The 27,243-nt window shown below is 36.9% G+C and overlaps 2 protein-coding genes across 5 annotated transcripts in view; one reads left to right on the forward strand and one right to left on the reverse strand.

Moving 5' to 3' along the window:
* Hps5 (HPS5 biogenesis of lysosomal organelles complex 2 subunit 2) overlaps positions 1–8,754 on the reverse strand; it is a 39,037-nt gene extending 30,283 nt beyond the window's left edge. Inside the window, exons 1-8 of one of the 4 annotated variants that reach the window (XM_076846967.2) lie at positions 8,590–8,754; positions 8,059–8,153; positions 7,725–7,960; positions 5,900–6,060; positions 3,961–4,071; positions 3,760–3,824; positions 2,505–2,697; positions 1,082–1,215 (exon numbers count right to left, since the gene is read on the reverse strand). In XM_076846967.2, the coding sequence (XP_076703082.1) occupies positions 1,082–1,215; positions 2,505–2,697; positions 3,760–3,824; positions 3,961–4,071; positions 5,900–6,007 (611 nt within the window). In that variant the 5' untranslated portion in view covers positions 6,008–6,060; positions 7,725–7,960; positions 8,059–8,153; positions 8,590–8,754. Of the gene's footprint in view, positions 1–1,081; positions 1,216–2,504; positions 2,698–3,759; positions 3,825–3,960; positions 4,072–5,899; positions 6,061–7,724; positions 7,961–8,058; positions 8,154–8,395 lie in introns of all 4 variants that reach the window. The other 3 variants (XM_076846966.2, XM_076846970.2, XM_076846969.2) reach the window with 3 other exon arrangements.
* The window catches only part of Gtf2h1 (general transcription factor IIH subunit 1), a 35,884-nt gene continuing 17,172 nt past the window's right edge, over positions 8,532–27,243 (forward strand). The window contains exons 1-7 of the mRNA XM_076846971.2: positions 8,532–9,004; positions 17,605–17,773; positions 22,088–22,280; positions 23,019–23,184; positions 24,495–24,588; positions 25,837–25,986; positions 26,134–26,213. Coding sequence (XP_076703086.1) covers positions 17,620–17,773; positions 22,088–22,280; positions 23,019–23,184; positions 24,495–24,588; positions 25,837–25,986; positions 26,134–26,213 — 837 coding nt within the window. The 5' untranslated portion in view covers positions 8,532–9,004; positions 17,605–17,619. The remainder of the gene's footprint in view (positions 9,005–17,604; positions 17,774–22,087; positions 22,281–23,018; positions 23,185–24,494; positions 24,589–25,836; positions 25,987–26,133; positions 26,214–27,243) is intronic.

The raw sequence follows: 27,243 nt of genomic DNA on the forward strand, positions 1-27,243 counted from the left end.
TGATATCATGTTGTCAGGTTCCATTATCCAATGTTCTCTCTCCTCTATCTTTATTTTGTTCTTTATTTTTGTTTATTCTTTTCCTTCTCATATTCACCTTGTTCAACAGCTGACAGGAGAAGCAAATTCATAACTATCACTTTTATTAATCATTAAGAGTCCCAGTTATTGTTTTCTTTTTAAAAACTGTTTGTTGAATGGGGACATACATTGAAACTAAAAAAAAATTAACATAAATGAATTTTTAAATTATTTTACTATTCATATCCTTGAAAACAGAATTCTACCTAACAGAAAGGGGCATACCTAAGGCATGTTACTTCTGCAGCAAGTTCTACATTACTGCAACTCAACTCAAACTTATCACTCTTTGAAATGAGGGGTGTTTATAATACAATCTCATTTTTGTGTGTGCTCAAATTTTTCTATAATAAATTTTAAACAGAATAAATGATTCTAATAAGTATGGTAGCAAGCAAACCAACCAGCCAGGGCCAGTTGTGGGTGATGGTGGTACTGGCCAGTGAAAATCTCCCTGCAGTAAAAACAGCTGAGAAACTTTGCATAATGATACATAATATTCACTTCCAGCTATTTCTCATCCTTTGATGATATTTCATGACTACCTCTAATACACTCCTTTCCATTCATCATACATTTTCTCCATCTTTGAGATATTGGTGAAATAATTGCTGAATTCATAACGCTCTTAATTCTTCAGCCAATGTTACTCTGAAGTAAAATGCTATTAAATACACAGCAAATTTTAAAAACAGCAACAACAATCAGGGAAGTCTTCCTGACTGTCCTATTGAACAAGACTTTAGCCTTTAGCTTTTTGCATCCTTTAACTCAATGTTCTATAAGATTATGCTTCATGGTTGGGTTCTTTAAATACTTGTCTTGATCATCCATCACATTTCTTGCTCTCCTCTACCTCCTCTCTACTTGCCAACATTAGCTTGTATTCAAACAGTTCCTTATTAGTATCTGTATAATTAATTGAGTGGTTTGTGCTAGATGACTTCTGAGACTCTCCTAAATTTCTATGTATCTGATGACTCATGGTTGGTCAACATACCTCTCAGTGTCACACAAGAAAGATCGAGTAAGTGAAGATATAAGCAGTCTTCCATCCAAATAATCTAACTGCACAACACAAGAGTCAACTGTTGTTATTGTCTGAACAGGAAACATCACAAAGGCAGCAGATGCCTAAAAGGGACATGAGAAGAAAATAAAGTATTTCATTATAACATTTACATAGAATCTCCTCCTCTTTTAAATAAAAATGACATGGATAACAAAATAAAATTTTTAAATAGGCAAAAATTTAATTTGCCTAAAGGGATATGAAAATTTATCTCTCAAAAAATTTATGAAATAATTTGATACAAACTTAAGGCTTAATCCTTAAAGCTCTGTTTGTGATTATCTAACCTTAGAGGTTGGAATAAAAAAGTTGAAGCAAGTTTTGAAACATGTGAAAGAATTTTTCATCTATAGATATATTTCTCCCTTTGGGAAAAAGACAAATTAAGTCTACACTACGTAAAGGGTTTTAACTGGACTTTGAATCAAATGATAATTTAGGGGCTGATGATGTAGCTAGGTGGTAGAGCACTTGCCTACCATTCATAAGGCCAGGGGTTCAATCCCCAGTACCAACCTTTGATGGGGCATGATGACCAAGCCAGAATATTCTGATGTGTTTATTTAAAACAGAATAATTTAGTCAACTGTAGTTAGATGTCTCCTTTTCTGTCAAAAATTCTCCTTGAAAATGAGTCACAAGAGAAACTTTCCCCACATGATCACCTACAAAAACTCTTAAGAACAGCTGTATCCCAGCTGTGATATAAAGGCCTTGGAGAAGCAAAACAATGAGAAACTGATCTGCAGTGTCTCAAAATCAGACTGGAGCATTCTGTTAGAGTAACCTGAGTCCCATCCTTTTAAGCAATAAGTGTGGCAGGAAGCCTGGGGACCTACCATCTGAGCATAAGTCCCTTTATGATTCCATTCACATTAAGTTACATTTATCCTGAGACAAAAGATTCCTATACCCATGAGTTTGGTCTACACAGGGGCCAGGAAAACAGGAGACCGAACAATTGGTGCCATTTCTGTATTTGCCATTTTATTAGTAACTAGTAAATAGACATCTTTTCTTTCTCAATGGCCTCATATTAAAGAATACTATTATTATTAATATTATTATTTAAATGCACCAGACAGGTGAGTTAGGAAATACAGCAATAGACAATGTGCAAATTATTGAAGTCAGTTCACAAGAGCCACTCTACAACAGTATCAAACGAAAATAGTCTGCAATATGTACTGCCATATGTACTACAAACAATTCTCAAAACCTCTTAGGTCTGTGCTTTAAATCTGTCCCCCCAGAAATACATTGAATAAAATTGTATCCTTTAACTCAATGTTCTATAAGATCACACCGAGTATCTCTAATCACATACATAAAGAACTGGAGAGGTTCTCACCTTTGCTTGTTTAGATGTATTGAGTTTGATGGCAGAAACTTTCCCTACATGATCACCTACAAAAACTCTAAGAACAGCTGTGTCCCAACAGAGAGCTGTAACTTTTCGGCCTTTGTGTTCTGAAGACACGTAAATTCGTTCTGGTTTCCCACGACGCTCTTGGTTTAATTCCCAAACAACTACAAAACCTTGACTGCAAGAATTGAGTGACAGAAGCAAATTTTTGGCAGTGGTGAAAAAGATAAAAATTTAACTACGTTGTATCATCAATTATATTAAATACACGAGCAAATACCTGCTCTTCAGAAAAAAAAAAAAAGGAAGTAAAGGCCAGAGGGAGGGTAGAGAAAGGGGAAATGCTGGGAATGATATTGGTCAAATTATATTGTTATATTATATGCATGTAGAAATACATAACAACAATCCTACCATTATGTACAATTATAATGCACAAATAAAAATATGGAAAAAGAAAAAAGGAAGTAAAGAGCCAAGTTATTCATTTCCTTGTTTTAGTTGCCAAACCAGCATAACAGAAGAACTTAAATGTTCTAAATTATATCTGTTACCTTCCTCTTTTAGGACCTTTAAAATGTTGTTGACTCAAATTAGCATTTTTTATAAATCCTAGAGTGACTAATGGTCCATCTGGATGGCTGGAAAGGTGTCCCAGGACACAGACTTTTAGTGTCAACACTGGGACAGTACTAGGCAAATTGAGATGGCTGGCCACCCTCAGTTTAAAATGCATTTGGAAGGAAGTAGCCAGACAATCTCATCACCCTGCTCCCAACACAAAAACAAAAAGGGAGGAACGTTGGGTGTGTGGGAGACTCCCCGCTGAATCCCTTACCCCTCCCACTCCTTTCCTCCAAAGAAGAGCACCAAGCTGAAGAGGGCCAAATTCAAAGGTTTTCTCAACGAATCCCTGAAGGACACAGTGTCTGCTAGCTGTTCCTGAGTCACCCTGCCAATCAGCACCCGACAGGTCCCTTATACAACCCTTCTTAAGCAGAAGCTTGTAAACACACACTCTCTGCCCTCTGCCTTCTTCTTCTCTGCTCTCTTCCTCTTCTTTCTCTCCTCTTTCCTCTCTCTGATCATCTTTCTCTCTGCCCTCCTCCTCTCCTCTCTCTGCTCTCTGCCTCTCCTTTTCTTCCCCTTCAGACAGCGCCCCCCCCAATAAAATCTCTTGGTTGAAAATAAAATAAAATGCATTTGGAAAAGATCAGATAGTTTTAAAACAATTTTTCACCTGGTAGCTACAGCAACGTAATCATCATCATGTAAACAGCAAGCAACCTGAGATATTGCACCTTCCTAGGACACAAAAGGAAAAATATTGTTTAAGTACCAATTTTTCATCCTTTTATTCTAAATGATTAATCATATTGGAGAAATTCACATTTACAAAAGATACTCTTAATTGTATGTGACAGGCCACCCTTGGTCTTACCCGGTGTGAAAGAAAAAGCCTGTGCTTCCAGCCTTCTTTCTGAATGAGATTGAGTCCTCCTCCTGAGCTGCCCAAAGCCAACCATTTCCGAGACACAGCTATGCTTGTGCACTAAAATCATGTGAAGAGACATGCATGAGATACTCATAGCCACTTAACCAAATAAACTACAGACTGGAAATAAATAATGAGGATTTCTGTTCAGGTTCCCCCCCTCAGTCCACCCTCTGACCAGATGGATACAACATAATGGCACTCACTCTCTAATTCTAGAATACTGAAAAATATCAAACAAAGAACATTTATATATCAAAAAGGCTGAATAGGCTCAATTGTATAAATGAGTAATCTTTTTTGGGCAAAAGCCAGTTATTAGACCATTCGTATTTCGTGTAACTTGGCCAAGGTTATTCCAATGCTGACTGCAATGGGGAAAGACAAAGTAAGTTACCAGGGGATAAAGCATTTTGCTCCCTTAAATAACTTCTAGTCTGCATAATCATGACAAAACACTGCAGTCCTTAGAGCAAGTGAGACTCTGGAGGGCACAGATTCAGGTCACCGTACTACCATGTCTCCCCAACCTATCAGTCTGCTAATTCTCTATTGACCTGCCAAACAAAGCAGTGGCCATGCTATGTCCAATAATCTGTGGCCAATTATTGGTTTGCTGAATAAGAGACATTACCAACCTTCTTCAACTTTGTTGCTTTTCACCACAGAAGCTGAAAAACCTAAATATTCACTTTCCCATTTTCCCTTGTTGCCAGGGGTAACCATGTAGCTCAATTCTAGCTAATAAGGCTAAGATTGCTTTACCTTCCCAGAGGAAAGGCAGAGTTTCAAGAAAACAAATCCTCTGCCCTTGGCCCCCTCATTCTTGCTTGAGATACAATAGGAACATTAAAACTGGAGGCAGGATATGTATCTTGCAACTATGAATAAAAGCCAACATATAGATGATGACAAGAGAGAGAAAGATGGAGAGCCTAAGTTCTCAGTGACATTGTTGGGCCACTATACAAAACCCAGCACCACCAACCTCCAATGAGATGATAAACATCTTAATTGTGTAAGTCACTGAGGTAAGGTATTCTGTAACTTGCAGCTAAAAAATATTTCTAACTGATATCACCTCTCACAATTGTTGCTCATATTGCTTTGCCTCTTGTTTCCTATTTTCCCTCTCCTCAGAGGCTAAAATGTACTTTGGAGCAGTAGCAAAAGTGCAAAATCAAGTTATTTTGGAATTAGTTATGATACTTTGTTATTTACCAATCATCCTGCCTTTAATCAAACAAATTCAGATTGCGGGAATTATATACTTCCCACACAGCTAATTTTCACTCTGCTCCCTAACAGTGGTTATATCAAATTTCTTGTTTTGGAATAAGGCAGTGGTTCATGTTGTTCAAAATGTAATGTGGGGGCATACTCATTTATACTATTAATTTTAATAACATGCTTTACTTTCTGAGAGAAGAAAGCAAGATTACTGAGAAGGAAAAAATTATTAGAACCATGGTTTCCAGAGCTGGGGAAGAATTCAAATGATAGTGTAAAAAATATATCACATAAGAGCTATGATGCCAGGCATGATGACACACACCTGTAATTCCAGGATCTTGGAAGGCTGAGGCAGGAGGATCTCTCAAGTTCCAGCCAGCCTGGGCAGTTTAGCAAGACCCTATTTCACAATAAAATAAAAAGGACTAGGGGTTTGGCTCAATCATAAAGGACCACTGAGTTCCATCCCTAGAAGAAAGAAAGACAGGGAGGAAGGGCTAATGACTATGCTACTCCTACTTAAGGTATCATGAGGACAGGTAAGAACACAAAAGATTCCACAAAACAGAACTAGAGAGCAGGGGGAAATATAACAGAGCACATAAAAACGTGAATATGAAAATGAAACTAACACAAGGATCAAGAAATTCACCTTTAAACGACTGGAGTCCAATCGCAAGGCTGAGAGTAATGGATCCAGTGACTCAAACTCCGCAAGAACATGGCTGTAGGACTCTGGTATCACTGGCACAAAAGTCATTTAGTCAAAAGGTGAAACTTGTTCAGGCACAGTATTCCTTGCCTGAAAAAAATCTGCAAAAATAGAATTTAAGATCACCATTCATTCAGGATGCATTAAAGAAATGTGTGGGGAACATAAGGAAAACATGAGACAGAAAAACTAGTTCTACTTTGAACATGCTGGTAAAAAAAACAAAACAAAAGCAAAATAGGTACTTTTGCATGTAATAGTGTGGTCCCTCTATTCACATTCCTTAACTCTAAAACTCTTAAAGTATCATGTCTAGATTCCAAGGCCCGCCAGCATCCTATCCCACTGCATTATCTTATAGTGTAAGTAGGTAAAATTGATACAGTAGGGCTTAAAAGAAAAATTGGTTAAGTTCCTTTAAGTAAAACAGCAACCCTACTATATTTGAGTGGTAAATCTTTAGGAGTCTCTCATTTAAATGCAATATTCTGTGATAAGGCCTCAAATAAGCATTGTCAGCAAGCATTAAAGTTATCAACCAAAATTTTAACATTGCTTAATTAAGGCCTCTAGATCTCTCCATTGAACCCAGCAGGGGCCTGATATGTATGTTGGTTGAATGAAGTGAGAAGTAAGGTACAGGGAATTGGAATACAAAGAATAAGAGCTCGAATAAAAGAAACTAGATAGGAATTAACATGGATAAGAATATTAGGTAGCAAAAGTCAAATGCCCAATGAGAACTTTGTAAACTAACACAGAGTTGCCTATCTGTTCAACTAGTCTCAGTAACTATTCTCAGGTACACATTTGTGTGTGTGTGTGTGTGTGTGTGTGTGTGTGTGAGAGAGAGAGACAGAGAGAGAGAAAGAGAGAGAAATGGCACCAATTTCCAGGCAAAAAGAAAACTGTACCATTACACACATACTACAGTCTTATTTTCTGGTAGTAATTTTGTCTCATACAATTCAACATGTACAAGAAAAATGTTGTTCTAAAAACAACCAACCAAAAATTTAGTAGAACTATACTCAAAATACTTGAGAACTCCTGATCTAAAAAGATTCTTCTCTCATTTTTTTCACTCATTCATTTTATTGTGTACCTAATACAACATCAGGCACAGTGGTGGGAACAAAGTAAGTAAAACAATTCCAGAAATCAATTCACAATCAAACAGGGAGAAAAACACAAATACCACATACAGATATAAGAGAAATATAAACAAAGTGCTTTTTTAGAACTTAAGGATTACAGGGATCACACTGAATTAAAGGGAATCACAGATAACTTCCTAAGGGAAGTAGCACCAGCACCAGGTAAGTCTTATCAGAAAGAAAGGGAAAGGATAGTAAATAGTGCAACAATAAGCAATGATATAAAAATAGAAAAATGAAAATATATTTGAAGAATACATGTTCAGTCTTTGGTTGAAACACTGAATGGAATATTGAAAGATAAAGCTGGGTCCTGTATAATGGGATCAGTAGAGGAGATCTCATCTCTATTTCTTACTCCAGTTCATCTCCCTGTTACTTCTCTCCTATTCTCCAACTACACTGAACTATGTGTGGTCCTCTTTCAATCTATAAGTTTGTTGTGCCTCTATGATTTAAAATATGCAGTTCATAAATTCTTATCCCATCTAACAAAACCTTATCTTTCTCCAAAACTGAGTTTAAATGTCACTTCTGTGAAGTCTGTCACAGCTCCATCCTAGCAATCAAAAAAATTAAGCCCATAGATGAGAGTCAGAAATGCTTACCAAAATCAATCAGTAAAACAAATACTTAAAATGTTGGCTTGTTCAAAGCTCACAGGGCTAATAAAAGGTAGAGTTGAGCCGAGAATACACATCTGATAAGTCCAGATCTAATCATCTTCCCATTTCCCCGATTATTCAATGGTAATACGAAAGAGTTGTATTCGGGGTTTGCTGTTCACACATCAAATACAAATCACAGCGTTCTCTTGGCCTACTAGTTGTTTGGAACGAAAGGGCTGTGAAAGAGACAAGGAAAGGAACAAAAATTAAAGAAATAATGCGAAAAGGAAGTAACAGATTTTATTTCCATGAATAATAATCAGAGAATTCTCACCTCAGAGAAATTGCAACATATTTTGTCACTGCATTCATTCATTCAACATTCTGAGTATCTACTACGTTCTCAGCCTTCACGCACCGCTGGAAATACTAGGATAAAAATACACAGTCCTCGACCTCAATGAACTCCTCATCTAGTGGAACCACTACCTTTTTAACAGCGGTAACATTAATACTGTATTACGCCCTCTTGAGTTCCGGTCACCAAGTTTTCAAAGCCAAGCTCACAGACCAGGAGCCCAAAAGTCCCAGCTCTGCCACACCACATCCCAGTCAGCAGCTCCCAATTTTCAGTTGTCCGGACCTTCTGGGCTCCGCATCCAGCCACTCACCGCGCACTGACAGCGGAACTTGAACTTGTCTCTCCCCTCTCGCTCCTCCCCGGCCTGACTTACGTCACCCAGGAGCGCCGGGGACGCGGGGGATAACGCTATTAACGGCACTTCCTTGTCACGTGACGATTACGCCCCTCCCTGCGCGTGGTCCCACCCCCTCAGGCCGCGGTTGCAATTACGCTCTCTACCACCTGCAGTCGGTGGGTCGCCGCAAGCGGAAGACACGCCGTTAACCGGGATCGGAGGAGCCCTAAGCCAAATGGGTGTGACAGATAGGATTCCGGAGATCTTCACCGCACGAAACCGGAGAGAGGAAACGAAACAGGCGGGAACCGGTGGGGGAGGGAGGGAACTAACGGAAGGTGTCATGGCGGCCGCGCTCTGGGGTCACGTGTCCCGCAGGTCCGCCTTTGTACTTCCGGTCACGTGCCGTCAGAGACCTCGCAGCCAGCGATGGAGGCGAGACCCCCCAGTAACAGAGGCGGTGGCGACGGCTGCGGCCACTGGGTTTCAGCCGCTTCCCAGCAGCTCCTCTAAGCTCAACGGAAGTCGACCCGATCCAACTCAAGTTACTCACTCCTAGCCGGAGGCTGTAGCTTCCACCTGGTAAGTTTAGACCAAAGAATGCGGGCAGGTGGGCGGTGAGTAGCTGACAGGCCCGGGGGTCGCGGGACGGCGCGGATTCTGCACCTTTTCCCAGCGTCGCTTTTGCGGTCTCCACACCGTCTAAGATTGCCGCCTCCTTTGCCCTTATTATCCCGAAGTAGGAAAGAGGCGACCCGACCCTTAATCTGCTGGTCTAAAGGAGTCCTGCCCTTCCACGGAGAGCAGGGACTCGAAGATCCATCCAACGCCGGGATCTGACTTACTTCATGAGAATTGAAGGAAGTGGAGGCCCCTCCCGGGCAAAGAGGTCCTTCCCGTTAGGAAACGTACTGTAGAGAGTCTTTTCGGTTTCAGTAAGGAAAGCTCTCACCTTGGTGGCCGAATGAGCTCGTGCTTCCACCTGTCAGTCCTGCCGCCTTTAAATTTTTTATTTACACGTGAGCCTACACACTTCCAGTTTTAGTCATTCCCGATGTGATTGTCATGTAATGAAAAAAATGGAAATATTTAATTATTTCACAAATTTTCCAATGTTATCAGGCTAAATTGAGTAAGGTGGCTTATCTGATTGGCTTATGTATTTATTTATTGATTGATTGTGGTGCTGTGGATTGAACTCAGGAACGCGCAACCACTACTGAGCTACATCCCCAGCCCCTTTTATTTTTTGAGACAGGGTCTTGCTGAGTTGCCAAAGCTGGCCACGAATTTGGCGATCCTCCGAGTCGCTGGGATTGCAAGACCACACCCAGCTGATTGACTGTTTTTGTTGTTTTTGTTACTGAGGATTGAACCCTGGGCACTTTACCATCCCTAGCCCTTTTTTTCCCCCCCTTATATGGAGTTTCTCTAAGTTGCTTAGAGCTTTGTTAAATTGCCAAGGCTAGCTTCCAATTTGTGATCCTCCTTCCTCAACCTCCCAAACGGCTGGGATTATAGGCATAAACCATCATACTTGGCCAGATGATTGAGTCTTAAATGCCCATTTTAACATCTGTAAAATAGGAGTGGAAAGAGGTAGGAAATTTTTTTATCCATCAGAAGATCCAATTTAAAACATGAAAATGCACTGGGGATGTAGCTCAGAGGTAGGACACTTGCCTATCATGTAGAGACCATGGGCTCAATCCCCAAAACAGCCAAAGAAACAACAAAAAAAGACCACCAAGAGTGGTTTAAGGGCTGGTGTTGTGGCTCAGTGGCTGAGTGCTTGCCTTACACGTGTGAGGCACTCGGTTCAATCCTCAACAACACATGAAAATAAAGATTGTGTTCATCTACAACTAAAAAAATGTTTTTAAAAAAATTGGTTTAAAATACACCTTACAGTACAGGCTCCATACAACCCAATATTCTCTCATTATGATTTTTAAACTTTTTAAAGGAATTAAACAATTTCTGCCCATGAACTCCTACCTGGAATGCCAATATGTAAAGCAGCATGCTTTGGTGGAAGGCTACACCAACTCAGCCTCCCCTTTCCTAGAGGCTAATCTTTGGTTATTAAGACAAAGTTGCCAATCTTAAAATTTTTAAAACCATAGCTGTGAAAGTGGAGAAGTCGTAACAGCAGGGAAAATAACCTCTAGGAACAGTCCTAAGGTTTACAGAAGGACTGGGCTCTAGGGAGAACTTAGAACCTATAAGTAGTTTTAAATCCTTAATTCTTAAAGGGGGAGATGGTCTGCTGCCCTTACCCAGTTGACCTTTAGCAGCATGACACAATGATAGATTTGAGTCTCTCCTAAGTGATGTTAAATGCACATTGCAGTGCAGATGTGTAAAAATAATTAAAGTGAATGCAGAGAGGGCTCTTTAATAGAACAGATTGGTACAGTCAGAGGGAGAAAAATCAGTTAAAAGTAGAGGCAAATATCTGACTTCAGTAGGTTGTGAATGCTTCATGTGTATACTGCTCACAAGGCTTTTATCTTCTCCTGCTCGTATATTATTTTAAAGCCTGTTTTTGTGTGTGTATGTTTCTCTTGCCATCAGAATGTTGTATGGTGTATTTGAGATCCCTTAACCCTTTGACCACCATTTCTACCTTATGGATATTGCTGTTAAGAGATGTCACTGCTCTTCTCCCTGTCTCTCCTCCTACCTTTAATGTGGCTGTGTCAGCCATTGATATAATAGTCCTTCTTTTCCCCACTTTGATTACCAGATGATTATTCTTCACTTTTGGTACTCTTGTCAGTTTTTGTTTTTGTTTTTTTGCAGTGTTTACTAATGGTCATCAGCCCATTTTCCTATATTACGCGTCTCTATGTCACATATTCCTCTTGACTGTCCCTGCACTGCTGTAAAATGAAAAGGTACTTGGCCCTAAAATTGCCACATTAGTATTCTCCTTAATATCATACTTGTTGGGAAAATGTCCTTAAAGCAATACGATTTGGTTACTTTTGACATACTTATAAGTTGTTATTCCCTGTATTGTTGAATTATTAAAACATTTTTTGATTGCTTGATACAAATAATATTCCAGATCTCCTGTCTTTTATGTTGGTAGATAAAGCAGCTTTCTCTGGCAATTCTCCTATCTGAAAGGATAAGGGTGATAGGAGTTTATATTTTACGTGTTGTCTTTTTTCTTCTCCATTTATCTCTGCACTTTTAAAAAAGTGTATGTAGGTGATGGAAATGCACAGATGCAGTAATTAAAAGATTTCTGCTCAACCATTTTAAATTCTTGCTATCCCTGTTTCCTTATAGGGCAGGATCCAGTTGATGGAATCTGTGTGAGAAATGGTGCTCTGATATGTGAATTGAGAGCTCTAGTGCTTCCTGGAGTTGAGCCTAAGATTTATGTGTGAAGATTTCTTGTGTCTTGCTGAGACTGGATTCTTTTAAGAACAAAGATCTTACAGAGATATCACAGATATTTGTTGATTCTTCCTAGGAGCCAAATACTGTGCTGCTTGGTGCTATACTATGAACGCAAGGGGCCTCTGCCTTCCTTTATTAAGTTTGCAGTTTGTCGAATTTGAAGAATTTAAAGAATTACAGAAAAGAGAATTACAGGGACTGAGGCTGTAGCTCAGTGGTAGATGGCTTACCTAGTATGCAATAGGCCCCTAGTTTGACTTCCAACATTGGGAGGAAAAAAATGTAGTAAGCGCTATGGGGAAAATAATAGCAAATGTTAGCTAATAATTTGGGGGTTTGTTGGTGTTTGGTTTTGGTTTTGGTGGTGCTGGGGGTTCAATCCAGAGCCCAACATATGTTAGGCAAAAGCTATGATTTTGAAGTTTAGAGTACTAGACTGAAAAATACGCATAAAAGTTAGCCAGTTAATGGGAAAATGTAGCTTCAGGCAAATAAATTTTTAACTGCATATCAATACTTTTTTGAGAATGTCTTGTTATAAAAAAAGTTTGATAGGGCTGGGGTTGTGGCTCAGCAGTGAAGCATTTGCTTAGCAAATTCAAAGCCCTGGGTTCGATCCTCAGCACCACATAAAAATAAACGAAAATAAAACTATTGTGTCCAACTAAAAAATAAATATGAAAAAAAAAAGTTACGACAGTATTATCACAAAGTAATCTTTTTTAAGTAAAGCTAGATCTTCATTGACCGGACTTGTTTAAATATAGCCTACAGCAATATGTCTCATAAACAGAATATTTTGTGGCTCTTATTGAGTTCTACTGGGAAGACCTGTTTGCCTCCCAAGGAATCTCCCTCAAGAAAAATCCGAAAATCACTGAAGCCATTTAGAATAACCTCAGAGGTTCATTCTATTAACCCTCCTAAAATTGGTACATTCGTCCTTGAACAATTAACAGAAACACTACAGACGATCAGGGAAACTTGCCAAGCAAATTAACTGAGACAATTGACCATTGTGCCCAGTATTCAATAATTTGTCTCTGATTTTTTTTTTTTTTTTTTTTTTTTAAGGTCCCACCATTTTTTTTTTCTTTCCTGGTGGTGGTGCTGGGCATTGGAACCCAGGGCTTCATGCATGCCGGGCACACACAGTCTACAAATTAGCTGCATTCCCAGCCCTCCCCCAAATGAATTTTAATAGGTTTCACATGTTATGTTATATAAGAGGTTATGTTTTTCCTGGTTAATTTAAAGTAGCTGATTCAAAATCAATTTATACAGTCCCATGAATTCTTCACTTTACAGTTTCTCTGTCTTCACCTACTTACTTTCTCATTTTCTCAACTTGGAAATTTTCTGTTCTTTCCCAAAGCTAACACTTTGCATTTGTGCCTGTAAACCCAGTTAATTGGGGACTTGCTCTATCAGCTACCCCTGTTAACTGTTTTTTCTTCTAATTACTGATGTGCTTTAAATTATTTAATAATTATGTGGTAACCTCCACCAACTCTCCTCTCCCATCTTTCTCAGATTTTAACTCATGTTTCCTAAAATGTTATTTGTATAGCATACAGTATAGTTTTACAATTTCAGGATGGGCTGTTTTCTTTTTCTTTTTTATGGACACAATACTTTTATTTATTTTTGGGGTACTGAGGATCGAACCCAGTGCCTCACACGTGCTAGGCAAGCAGTCTACCACTGAGCCACAATACCAGCCCCCAGAGTGGGCCTTTTAAGATTGTCTGTTTATTATCTGTATTAGGAGATTTATATAAAAATATTTAACAGTTCCATAAATGTAAAATTTTATAAATTAAAATTTTAAATTTACACATATTGTAGAAATTGAAAATAGGGGTTACTTTTAATTCTTACCCACACTTTACTTGTAAACATATGATTTGATAGGAAATACATCTCAGGAAGACATTAACTACTTTTCTCATTAAATACTTATTCATTGTAGATTATCCAGAAAACACAAAGAACATTTAAGTCATTTATCATTATTTGTCACTCATAAATAACTGTTATTAGACTGGTGTCTATCTTTCCAGTTATGTATATTTGAATAATAGCATAATGAATCTCTGAGGTCAGCCTGATTCAGGTCTGAACCCAGTTCTACTTTCTTGATAATTTGGGAAAGTGTATTGATTTCTCAGACCCAGTTTCCTTATCTACAAAATGGAACTAATTTTAGGACCTTCTTCATAGGATTATTAAATATGGACTGAATGCGATAATACCTGAAAAGAACTTAGTCTTCAATAAATTTTAGATAATTTTTTCATATAATAATATGATTTTTAAAATATAATAATAAAACATGCTTTATATCTTTTCATGTAATTAAGTAGTCCTAAAATAGAGGCTTTTGAATTTTTTGAGTGACTAGCCTTTAATCAAAATCTTATGAGAACATCAAAAGGTTAGTCAGTTAAAATATGGTATTGTGTAGTAAGAATTTTAACTCTGTTATATTTGGTGTATACATATCAAAACTGGAGATTGTAGAACAACATGGGGAAATATTTTCAGTGGCAAATGAAAAACAAAAATCATTAGCTTGGATTTACTTTATAATATCTGTAGTGGTGATACAGTTAATATCAATGCAATTTCAAATGAAGAAAATTGATGTTAGGGCTTGGGGTTTGTGGAGTTTTTTAAAATTCCTTTTTCTTTTTGAATTTGATAAAAGCAATTATCTAATTAGGCTTTAGTCTAACAAATTACAAATGCTTACATAATGCAGATTATCTCACCTATATAATTCAGCATTGCCTGACACTCTCCATATCCAAAACTGAATTCCTTGTGTTCACTTTCAAACCTGCCCTTCCTTTTCATTTATTTCTGTAAATGGCACCTTGTCCTCATGTCATTAAGAGTAAGAAATGGGGCATTAGTGAGCAATTGTGACACTTCTTTCAGTACTTACAATGTCTATTAATCTGCTTCCTTGGTTGTCCTTGATCCCTTCCTCTCCAGTTTCACTGCCCCAGCCTGGTTCAGAGACCTGTTCTGATCTCTCTCTAGTCTCTATAATGCTACCTAGAGATTATTTTTCAAAAATACAGATCACTCAAAAGTATTTAGATATTTAGAGGGTTTTTGTTGCTTAGAACATAGAGTGGCATTCTCCACTCTGCTTCCATTTTAACCGTCTGACCTCATATCCCACTGACCTACATGATTATCATATTGCATCCAGATTCTTTACCATTCTTAGAGAGTTTCACCCCTTTGTTCAAACCATTCCCTTTGTTTGCAATGCCATTTACCCTCTACTTTCTTCATCAAATCCTCTCTTCAAGACCAAATTTATGCCTAACATGGTGGCACATGCCTGTAATCCCAGTTACTCAAGGCAAGGCCAACCTCGGCAACTTAACAAGAACCTGTCTTTAAAAATTAAAAGAGGGGGTACTGGGGTTGTAATTCAGTGATAGAGCGCTCACCTGGCATAAGGCTCAATCCTTAGCATCACATATAAATAAAAATTAAGATATTATGTCCACCTACAACTAAAAAAATAAAAAATGAATTAAAAGAGGGACTGGGGATATAGCTCAGCGGTAAAGCACTTGCCCAGCATGTGTGAGGCACTGGATTCGATCCTCCACATTATATAAAAATAAATTTAAAAAATAAAGGTACTGTGTCCATTTATAATGAAAAAAATTTGGTTTTAATTAAAAAGAGTTGGGGATATAGCTCAGCAGTAAAGCACCCTTGAGTTCAGCACCCAGTACTGCTCCCTGCAAAAAAAGGATCCAGTTTATAACTATTTTTGTATAATAAAGAAACTACTGATACATGCAACAGTATGGTGAATTTCAAAATGGTGAAAATCTAGAGACATAAAAGTACATATGTAAAGATTCCTGGTACAAAAACTAATAATAGGTGATAGAAATCAGAAGATAGTGGCTGGAGAGTAACGAAAACAGAATTAACTAGAAAATATATGAGGGAACTTTTCGGGGATGATGGAAATGTTCTGTCTCTCCTTTGGGGTATTTGTACATGGGTGTATGCAATGGGCAAAACACATCAAACAGAACACCGAAAAAATCTATATGTTTTGTTTATTTGTTAATTAGACCTCAATTTTTTAAAAAATTGTATGGCAAACCAGGGCTTCCCAAGTTAAAAAAAAAAAAAAAAAATTACCTGAGTCCTAACTCAAAATGTTTTTTGTGTCCCTTTTGGCACTTGACACATTCTAATTTGTATTACAAACAGATAGCACATATACACACATTTTGCTCACTGGGCTAGAAGCTCTTTGAAAACAAATCTTGCTGTTGACTTCCATTCATCTTTGGACAACTTATAGGCTCTTCGGCTCAGTACAAATTTCCTAAATAAATATATTCACCCTTCACCCTTTTTCCACCTAGAAGACGGTTCATGCTTGTAGTAAGCACTTGGAAGGCTAGATGGAAATGCCGCTTAAATTGAGGTGGTTGAGACCAACCTGGATAACACAGTAGAACCCTCCTCTTATACAAAGGAACCTGAGGCTGGGAATGTAACTCGGTAATAGAGTGCCTGCCTGGCTTGCACAAGGCCCTGGGTTCACTCCCCAGCAACCCCCCACCATGTAAACACACACAAAAGCCTATAAAAGGGAGAGATGACTACTTACAATTCAGATAATCAACTTAAGAAAAATTAGAAATCGGGTCTCACTTTTTTTGGTGTTGGGAAGCAAACGCAGGTCCCTACATGTGCCAAGTAAGTACTTTACCACTGAGCTACATTCCAGGACAAATTTTTAAAATACCTAGATAAATTGATTTCTTCAAAATTATACTTTAAACTGTGCCTGAAAAAATTAATTAAAAAAAAAATTAAACCATTCCTTTGTGAATGAAAACTAAAGGCATAACTTCACAAGAAATGGCATACATGTAACATTGTGCCATAACTTTCCCTATCCTAAACTATGGTAGATAACTATTAGTTTGGTATCTTTTCTTGAGCCCAGACAACCTCTAAGTTGTTCCTCAGTTTGTATTCCAAATAACTACACTAAGTCTCAAGGATTTGGGGAAGCATTTAATATTCCCAGAAGAAGAGTGCTCAGGTAGTTTTCTATATAGCTGATTACCAATACACAAATGAATCAAGAAATAGTTAAAGACATTTGATTGATAAGAGAAAACTAGCATGTGAAGTTTTAACAATTAATGTTTCTTAGCTATATACACAGAAGAATCTTAGACCAGGAATCAGGAAACTCTTGGATGTGGTTTCATCTGGGAGTATTTCTGGGAAGGCCACACAGATTTAGTGACCTAGCTGTTTCAGTTGAAACAGCTTTGTCCTAAATATCCAAGAGGGTCCTGCATAATTCTAAATTTCTACTGTTCTAAATATATATTATATATAAGACCACATATTTGCAGTCAAATTATATGTTTATGGTTTAAGAATATTCCAGAGGAAAATAAAAAATAAATCGAAAATTACTTTCATTAGTGTATGTGTAAATGGTTTGAAAAACTGCAAACAGGTGTTATAAACTGAGTGTTGTATAAATTTACACAGGTGGTATGATGAACAGGGAGAAATTTGTAGAGGGAATAATGCAAGGCAACTTTATCTTCAACTTGGAAGAGCCTTTTTTTCCCCCCCTCATTTTCTTACAGTTTAGATATTATATTTTGAAGGGACTCTCTAGTCAACAAACCCTTCCCAATTGATGTGTGAAATTTTTTTTTTTCCCATCATCTTTTTTTCCTTTTTAGCACCTGATAGCCATCATGGCAACTTCATCTGAAGAAGTTTTGCTGATCGTGAAGAAGGTGCGTCAAAAGAAGCAGGATGGAGCTCTGTACCTCATGGCAGAAAGAATTGCTTGGGCGCCAGAAGGCAAAGATAGATTTACAATCAGCCATATGTATGCAGATATTAAATGTAAGTCAGCTATACTAAGGTTTAATACATATGTATGACACATTTGCTAGTAACTTTATAGAAATATTGTTTATGAATCTTTGTGGGTTTTGAATTTTATATCAAAAAATCATGTGGAAATTACAAAATGCAGGCTGGGATTGTGTCTCATAGGTAGAGTGCTCACCTAGCATGTGTGAGGCACTGGGTTTGATCCACATAAAAATAAAATAAAGATATTGTGTCTACCTGTGACTAAAAAATAAATTAAAAAAAAAAAGAAATTGCAAAACAGGATCAGTGAATATATGCTATTTTATAACCTGATCTTTTCACTGTTAACAGATTGACATACAGATGTAAATCTGCCTCATGTGAAGATTTATACGTACTCTTAAAAATTGTGTAACACTACACTGGATGTGTGTGTAGTTGTGTATTTAACTCTTCTCTGTTGAAGGACAGTTATGAATGAAGTTTCCGGAATTTTGCTGTTGCAAGTATTTCCACAGTGTAGAACTGTGCACCAATATCTTTTTGAAATTGTGTAGGTAGAACACATCCCTGCCAAGGATTAACTGTTTCAAATTGTTTATACATTTTAAAAATTAACAGATGATGACAGGTTGTCGTATAATAGACTTGCACCATTTAGGCAAATTGTCTAATTAATCTTTAGTTATGTGACCATCTTTTCTTGGGAAGATACATTCAACTTTATACTGAACAAAATGGGAGATACAAAGCTTTTTTTTTTTTTGGTGGCGGTGGTGGTGGTGGATGCTGGGGATCAAACCCAGGGCCTGGTGCATGCTACCTCATCCTGAGAGCATAATTTTTGAGACAGAGTTCTGTTAATTTTTCCAGAACTCTACCACTGAATCATATCTCTGGCCCTTTTTTAAAACTTTGAGATAGTGTTCTGCAAAGTTGCAATCCTTCTACCTCAGCAACTATAGGTGGGCATCACCATGCTCACCTTTTATTTTCTTTATAATTTTCAACTTTGAAAGCTAACGTCAAAACAACTTCTCTTTCCAAATTAATTAGATTAACTCGGAATTTTTTACCTAGAAGTTATGGTACTATGTGGTTTAATAAAAATTGGGTTTAAAAGCACCAAGTGGTGGGCTGGAATTGTGGCTCAGTGGTAGAGCATTTGTGTGTGAGGCACTGGGTTCGATCCTCAGCACCACATAAAAATAAATAAAATAAAGGTATTGTGTCCATCTACAACTTAAAAAAAAAAAAAAAACCAAGTGAATCCTGGAGTTTAGAACTTTTATTCTGGAAAGGATTTCTACTTAAAATCTTGAGTAAGAAAAACCAAAGAGAAAGTGGACAAACAACCCTCTACAAATTGTGGTACTTTCACTCAAACTATTAATGTGGATTCATTTATTTCCCTGAACATAAGGTTCTTCTAAGGCTGGAGATACAGCTCAGTTGGTAGAGTGCTTGCCTTGCATTCACAAGGCTGTGAGTTCAGTCCCCAGGAGAGAGAGACAAACACATGTACACACATATAGACACACCAAAAAAATAAAGATTTTTCTAGATAAAATCCTGTATAGATTTCCAGCAGCATGATATCTCCAAATCCAGACAACTCTCAATTTGCAGGTGCTCAGTTTACAAACATCTTTGTATATAAACAGTTTCCCTAACCCAAGGATTTACCTGCTGGAAATGACCAAAATCCCTAACTTTCTCCATTAGAAAAACTGTTAATTTTCAAAAGGAAATATTGTTTTTAAGATTCATCACACAGTACTGCCCAAGTTGTATGGGGTTTTTTGTCAACTATCCTGATAAGAATACCTTCTCTTAAAACTATTTCTCTGGAAAACTACCACATTTCCTAAAAAGTCTTGAAAACTGACATTTGTACAACAATAGACTTATAAACTAAGATCTGCCTGTATTAGCATTTCTTATAAATGGGAAGCAAACCCTATTGTGTGTGAAAAACACACTCATTGTAATACCCTAAAGAATATACCATTCTCCTATTTCTTCACAATTATAAGTTATGAAGGAGGGGAGTGCTTACCCAAATCTCAATCTGTACTAGAACAGATTTCATTTTCAGTTGAATATTTGAAAGAATGTCTACTTCTGAAAGAAGTCAATGGAAAGTATTAATAATAAACTACACAAGTAAAAATTAGCAGTAATTCTTATCAGAACTGAAGTTAGGGACTGGAGATACAGCTCAGTTGGTAGAGGGCTTGCTTTGCATGCAGAAGGCCCTGGCTTCAATCCCCAGCACCACACCAAAAAAAAAAAAAAAAAAGAACTGAAGTTAGTTTGTTAGTTCAAAAACTTTATAAAAGGGCTGGGGTTGTGGCACAGTGGTGGAGCATTTGCCTTGCACATGTGAGGCCCTGGGTCCAATCCTCAGTACCACATAAAAATAAAGATATTAAAAAAAAAAAGTTACCTCATTTAAAAAAACAAAAACAAACAAAACGACTTTAAAACATAGACTCTCAGAGATAGGGGCTAAAATTGACCAGTGGTAAAGCAGTGACTAAGTTTCTTGGAAAGAAGTAATTGTTTTTGAGGAAAGGGATAATAGAACATGCTGGCTTACTCTGTAAATTGCTTCTCATTGCTGCATTTAAACTCTTGGTCTGGAACCATCATCTTTCTAGTTAAAGTTTCTGTTTATTTAAAGTTTAGAGTTCTATATATCCTAAAATGAGCTTTCTAGGCAGTATGTCGCACTATCATGAGTCACCAACTTAATGGGACAAAGTCTTCTGTCCCTTCCCCTATGAAAGAAAGAAGGAATGCTATTCCCAATGAAGGCTGCTCTTTAAAACACAATTCTTGGCACTTCCAGCCCTGGTTTTTAATTTTAAAAATCTTAAACTTACAGAAAAATTCAAATAGTATAAAGAAAACCTATGTAATGAATCCCATATATATATACCTCAATTGTATTTTGCCATATTCATCTTATTACTTGTGAGTATACTTTTTGCCTATATCATTATCTTACCAAGAACATATAATAAATATCCAGACCATTGTTAAAATTCTTAGTTGTCCCAATAATGTCCTTTTTTAAAAAAATATTTTTAGTTGTAGATGGATACAATACCTTTATTTTATTTATTTATATGTATGTAGTGCTGAGGATTGAACCCAGCACCTCACACATGCTAGGAAAGTGCTCTACCATTGAATCCGTAACCCCAGCCCCTCCTCCCCAATAATGTCTTTCATTGCTGTGATGTTTTTTTTTTTTTTTTAAACCAGGACCCAGTCTAAATACATGTAGTTGTGGTCTTTACCTCTTTCAGAGATAGTGTTATAGAGTATCACATGTCCTGAATCATTTATTTCTGTGTTTTGTTGTTTTCTGTGTTTTGTTGCTTGGTGATGGGCATCAAACCCCAGAGCCTTGTACACATTAGACAAGCTCTCCACCGCTGACTAAGCAACATCCCCAGCCCTTTGTATTTCTTACGAACTGAAAGTCAAATACAATATCTTGATTATATTCCGATTAAACATTTTGGGCAAAAATAATACTTAGGTGGTCTTGTTTATTTCTTATTCTCTCATCTCAAAAAGCACATAGTAAGCTGGGCACTGTGGCACACGCCTATAATAGGAGGCTGAGGCAAGAGGATTGTGAGTTCAAAAAAGCACACAGTATCAGGTAATCCTGCCTTTTTTTAAAAAAATATTTGTAGATGGACACAATACCTTTTTTTTTTTTTAAATGTGGTGTTAAGGATTAAACCCAGTGCTTCACACATGCTAATCAAGTGCTCTACCACTAAGCCACAACCCCAGCCCTATCCTTTTTTGATCACTTAAAGTGGTGACAGCATATTTTTCAGAGGCAACATCATGTATTTTCCTTTGCAGTAGTTTCAGGACTCCTGGTTAGCTGATTACAAGCTTTGAATTTTTTTAAATTGTTTTTATTTTACTTTGTGATGCTGTTGCTTCTCCCTAGGGCCTCGCACATGTTCTCACCACTGAGCTATAACTCCAGCCATGGTTAGAAAGCTTGAAGATTTAGGTTTGCCCTAGTTAAATGGAAGCATTGGTATCTGAAAGTGGAGGTGAAGTGCATGAGAAGTCTGACACCAAAAGAATACCAAAGAGGGAAGTAGCGTTAATAGTGAAATGTTGATTTATACTGTAGTTACATGAGAAGAATAGTGCATTTCTGTAGAAGCCTTCAGATTGGAACAGAGCAGCTAAATCCTAAAGGGATCCTCAGTCTTCTTGGCAGGAAAAGTAACTTAGTATATAGCAGTTTACCCGATGTGGGTGAGTAGCTCATCTAATTAGCTTCATTCTTCTTTTTAGGCCAGAAAATCAGTCCAGAAGGAAAAGCTAAAATTCAGCTTCAGCTGGTCCTACATGCAGGGGACACAACTAACTTCCATTTTTCCAATGAAAGCACAGCAGTGAAAGAGCGAGATGCAGTAAAGGACCTTCTTCAGCAACTACTGCCCAAATTCAAGAGGAAAGCAAATAAAGAACTGGAAGAGAAAAACAGGTGAAGGACTAAAGATTTAGCTTTTAAACAGATATAGATTCTAGTCTTCTAGTATGGTAATAGCTTTGTTATTTCTCCCTGCTTGTGCTGTTATCTTTACCTCTATTTTTAGTTCACAGTTTTAGCATTTTACTTGCTCTGTAACTTTGGGGAAATGAGAATATGCAAACCCAGAAGTTAAATTAACTACATCAAGCCTAATGTGTGATTAAGAGCAGAACTGAGATTAAAAGGTACTAGGGTTCCTTAATTTCTTTTCCCAATTCTTTCAGAGAATGAACTGAACCATTAGAAATGTGTAATAATGAGAATTTCATCACCAGTTATCTGTCAGGTGCTCAGTTTCCCAGCTCCCAGTACTTGTCACAATGAAGGATAAGTTGCTAAAAAATCTCAAGCATACCCCTGCTATTTCCCATTCACCTTTCTGTATGAAAGAGAATTCAGTAAACAAATACATACATAGTGATTATATTATTGTATTAACAAGGTTATAAAGATGAATAAGGCCAAATCCCATAAAGAGTTTAGTCTTTGTTTCTTCAGATTTATTTTCCTTTATTTCTCCAAAAATTGTTTTGCTCTTAATTGCTTAAAAAATGAACTAAATGATCTCTGCTGCTCAGTCATCACAAAATAAAAGTTATTTCAATCTTTTGTGCCACAAAGTCTTAAAAATGTTACTTAAATGGTGTTTTATTCTAGAAGTTAATTATGTTTAATATATTCTACCACCAGAATGCTGCAAGAAGATCCTGTTTTGTTTCAGCTTTACAAAGACCTTGTTGTAAGTCAAGTTATCAGTGCTGAAGAATTCTGGGCCAATCGTTTAAATGTGAATGCAACAGATAGTTTTTCCACATCCAATCACAAGCAAGATGTTGGCATTTCTGCAGCATTTCTGGTATGTAAACCTTCTAAATTTCTAAAAGAAAAGTAGTGAAAATTCCAATGTGTGTGTTTTCTTTTTTCATACCTCACACGTGCTAGGCAAGCACTCCACCACTGAGTTATAACCACAGCCCCTATATTTCCCTCTATATTTCTTTTCCGTTACATTTCCTTGGTTTTGGGACTTGACCCTAGCCTAGTGGAAGTCAAGTAAACTTTGAAAGTGATTGTTAAAAATTGTACTAATACTGGACCCAGTATATAACCTAATAGTAGAGTACTTCCCTATCATGTGTGAGGCCCTGGGTTCAATTCTCTGCACCACCAAAAGAAGAAGAAAGAGAAATTGGACTAATATTTTTAAATTTAGGGCTTTCTGGTACCTTTTTTAAGTGATTGCTGTGTTTTAACTTATAATACAAAGTTAAATGTATAATAATATCATTATAGAAAAAGGTATTTTATAAGGACTGGGGTTGTGGCTCAGTGGTAGAGTGCTTGCCTAGCATGTGTGAGGCACTGGGTTCGATTCTCAGTACCACATATAAATAAAGCCCATTGACAAGTAAAAATATATTAAAAAGAAAAAGATTTATAAAATAAATCTAGTAGAAAATTGGGAATACCTTACCTGTGGAATTAGGGAATAAGATTCTGAACTCTAGAGGAACTATAACCATATTTATACATTCAAAAAGTTGAATGCCAGGGCTGGGAATGTGGCTCAAGCGGTAGCACTCTCGCCTGCCATGTGCGCGGCGCTGGGTTCGATCCTCAGCACCACATACAAAAAATAAAGATGTTGTGTTGGCCAAAAACTAAAGAATAAAAAATATTTAAAAAAAAAAAAAAAAGTTGAATGCCAATTGTATGTTTGGTATCTTTCTGGTTGCTCAGTAGTAACTTGAATTTATAAAGCCTTTCCTAAAGAAACCAGTTAGTTAATTTATGTTTAATTCATAACCAGAGTTTATAGTGGTTTGGGCATCTGTACAAGTTTCATGTTAAAGCTCCGCTAGCTCTCTACCTTTTGACACTCAAACAAGCTTCCTTTATTCCTGACCAAGTGCAATTTTTGACATAACAGGCTCTCAAGGATGCAGATTTTGTAAGTTACTAGGAATATGAGAAACAAGTCTGACTTTTTTGAGCCCTGTCTCTATGCTAAAAGTGGAAGTAAAGGACTTACTTTGTCTATAGGTCATTTAGAAAGCCCGTTTCCCGCCTTTCTGTAGTGTCTGTTCAGTACTTAGACATATTCTCTGATGTTCTAACTAATATGTATGTAAATTCCTATGTGTATATATGTGGTCTTTGTTTTAGGCTGATGTCCGGCCCCAGACAGATGGTTGTAATGGTTTAAGATATAATTTAACTTCTGATATCATTGAATCCATATTTAGGACCTATCCAGCAGGTAAGAAGAATTAGTTTTCAGATGGTTAAAATATTTGTTTGGATGAAATCTATATCAAGGAAAAAACAAAAAGCTTCCTTTATTCCTGACCAACTGCAATAAAATATTTTACCCATTGCTCAACATGTGGTAGATTCTAAGGGCTCAGTCATTAATGTGCATTTATTAATTCATTGGTAATGATAATTGCCATTGTTTCCATCAGTGGTTCTTAAACTTTAACCCTCAAAATACCTAAATGAAATAACTTGCTGCAGAGGCATCGATAAATGAATTCCTCCAGAGTGACCTTTCTAATTCACAAATCATTTGCTATGCAGAAAGCATCCTAATTATATATGATTGCACCCAAAGAATGAGAGCCACAGTTTTAGTCATGCTCCTAATTAGACGGTGTTTCTTTAAGCCATATACTGTTCTCACTTCCCCACCCCTGCCCCTTTAGTCTTTAAGAAAAACTTCTCCCTCAGGATTCAGCTCACGTATGGATTGCCTCCTTGTCACTTCTATAAAATCCTGTCTTATTCAGGCAGATCTATTCTCCTCTCCTTTCCTAGTATTTTGTCTGCCCTCAAAGAATTATCATGATGTTATGTAATTATATCTTTGTTTCTGATAACATATTTACATAGACTTTAAATATTTGCCAAACACTAGGATTTTTTTCTATATTCGTTTGATCACAAATACCATGTGAAGTGAATACTGTTATAACCCTCATTTTACAGATGAGAAAAACAAGGAACAGAGAGAGCAAAAGTAATATGCACAAAGTCACAACTATAAGGGGCAGGCTTAGAATTTTGAACTCAGATTCTGGCTGAAGAAACTGTTCTGAAACACTATATTTTCTAGACTATAAAATTCTAGTGAACTGAGCTGATAGTCCCAGGGTTAATGAAATTTGTATTTTCTCATCACCTAACAAGAGTACCTTGGATTGAAAGCACTCATTTATAAATAAACAAACAAGCAGATTTAGGTCAAACTCCAAGGTTCTTGGTTTTTTTTGCTAAAACTTAAGGACTTTATTTTCTTGGTGCATAATGCAATTTTTTAAATAATTTGTTAAAATTTATAGTGCCTCGCCTAACTTCAAATCATATTTCATATGTATCATTAGATTATGATATATAGCAGTAAGGACTTTATAGTTCTTGCTTTTAGTCTGTATTTCTATTATCTAATCTGAGAGGTTTTAAGAAATGAAAATTTAGTAACTATTTATTGTGGTTTTCTCCCCCACAGTAAAAATGAAATATGCAGAAAATGTTCCCCATAACATGACAGAAAAGGAATTCTGGACACGTTTTTTCCAGTCTCATTATTTCCATAGGGACCGGCTGAATACAGGGTCAAAGGATCTCTTTGCAGAATGTGCCAAAATAGATGAAAAAGGTAACTGTTTATCCCTGATACATTCTAGTATTTAGCTTTCCACTCTAGTTATTAAAACTATGAATGGTGTTTTTTTTGTTTGTTTGTTTTTGTTTTTTTAATATCTGAAGGGTAAACTTTGAACTTTGTATTTCATTTGTTTTCTAGGTTTAAAAACAATGGTTTCATTAGGAGTGAAAAACCCACTACTCGATTTAACAGCTTTGGAAGATAAACCATTAGATGAGGTAAGAAACAATAAAAGGAGTTAGAAAGCAGTATTTTCCTAACCCTAACATTTTCATAGTTTTTAAATTGCGTAAGTGTAGATATTCCACTTATTTTTTAATTAAATTATTTATTCTAATTTTTTATACATGATGACAGAATGCAGTTCATTTCATAGTACACATATAGAGCACAGTTTTTCAAGTTAACTGTACACAAAGTATTTTCACACCATTCATGTTTTCATACATGTACTTAGGGTAAATGTCTAACTCATTCCACCATCTTTCCTACCCCCTTACCCCCTCCCTTCCCTTCCCTCCCCTTTGCCCTATCTAAAGTTTCTCCATTCCTCCCATGTTCCCTCCCATAAATATTCCACTTATGGTATTGTAAAAGAAGGAAAATACTGTTATCTGAAATGGTTTTTGAAAAGTATGTTTTAGCACTCTTGAGACCCTGGGTTTTTGATCCTCAGCACCTTTAAAAAGTGGGGTGGGGGGCTTTTCAGTAGTATTGTTTGCCATTAAAATTACCTTGAAGAACTGAAATCCCTGTATGAGTTGCTAAAACTTTTTAGAAACAATTTTTTAGCTTTTCCATGATGATTACTTATCCAGGTAATCATCAGGGCTTAATATGATAAGTTCAGCATTCTACCTTAGTGGCTAACTTTTTTTTTTCTTCTCGTGTTTACTTGTTTTTGTGATGCTAAGGATCCATCCCAGAGCCTCAAGCCCTATAGGCAAGCACACTATCACTGAGCTACATCCCAGCCCGTAGTTAACATTTAATCTAAAGAAATGTGGATAAATGTTAGTAGACTGGAAGATATTATAACAAACATTTGTTGATTGATTGCCTGCTATCTGCCTAGCCTTGAGTATTCTGATGTCCCTTACCCCACCCTAATCTATTCCAACAATTAGACCATTAAGTGTAAGTTACCTACCTCAATATCATGAGTCCAAGTGTACAGATTTGTCCATTCACAGAGAAAGAAACTATTCCTTTCTGATCTAGTGTTAATTCCATCTGTCTCCATCTCTG

The sequence above is a fragment of the Callospermophilus lateralis genome, chromosome 2 (genome assembly GCF_048772815.1).
Source record: "Callospermophilus lateralis isolate mCalLat2 chromosome 2, mCalLat2.hap1, whole genome shotgun sequence".
Classification (NCBI taxonomy): Eukaryota; Metazoa; Chordata; class Mammalia; order Rodentia; family Sciuridae; genus Callospermophilus; species Callospermophilus lateralis.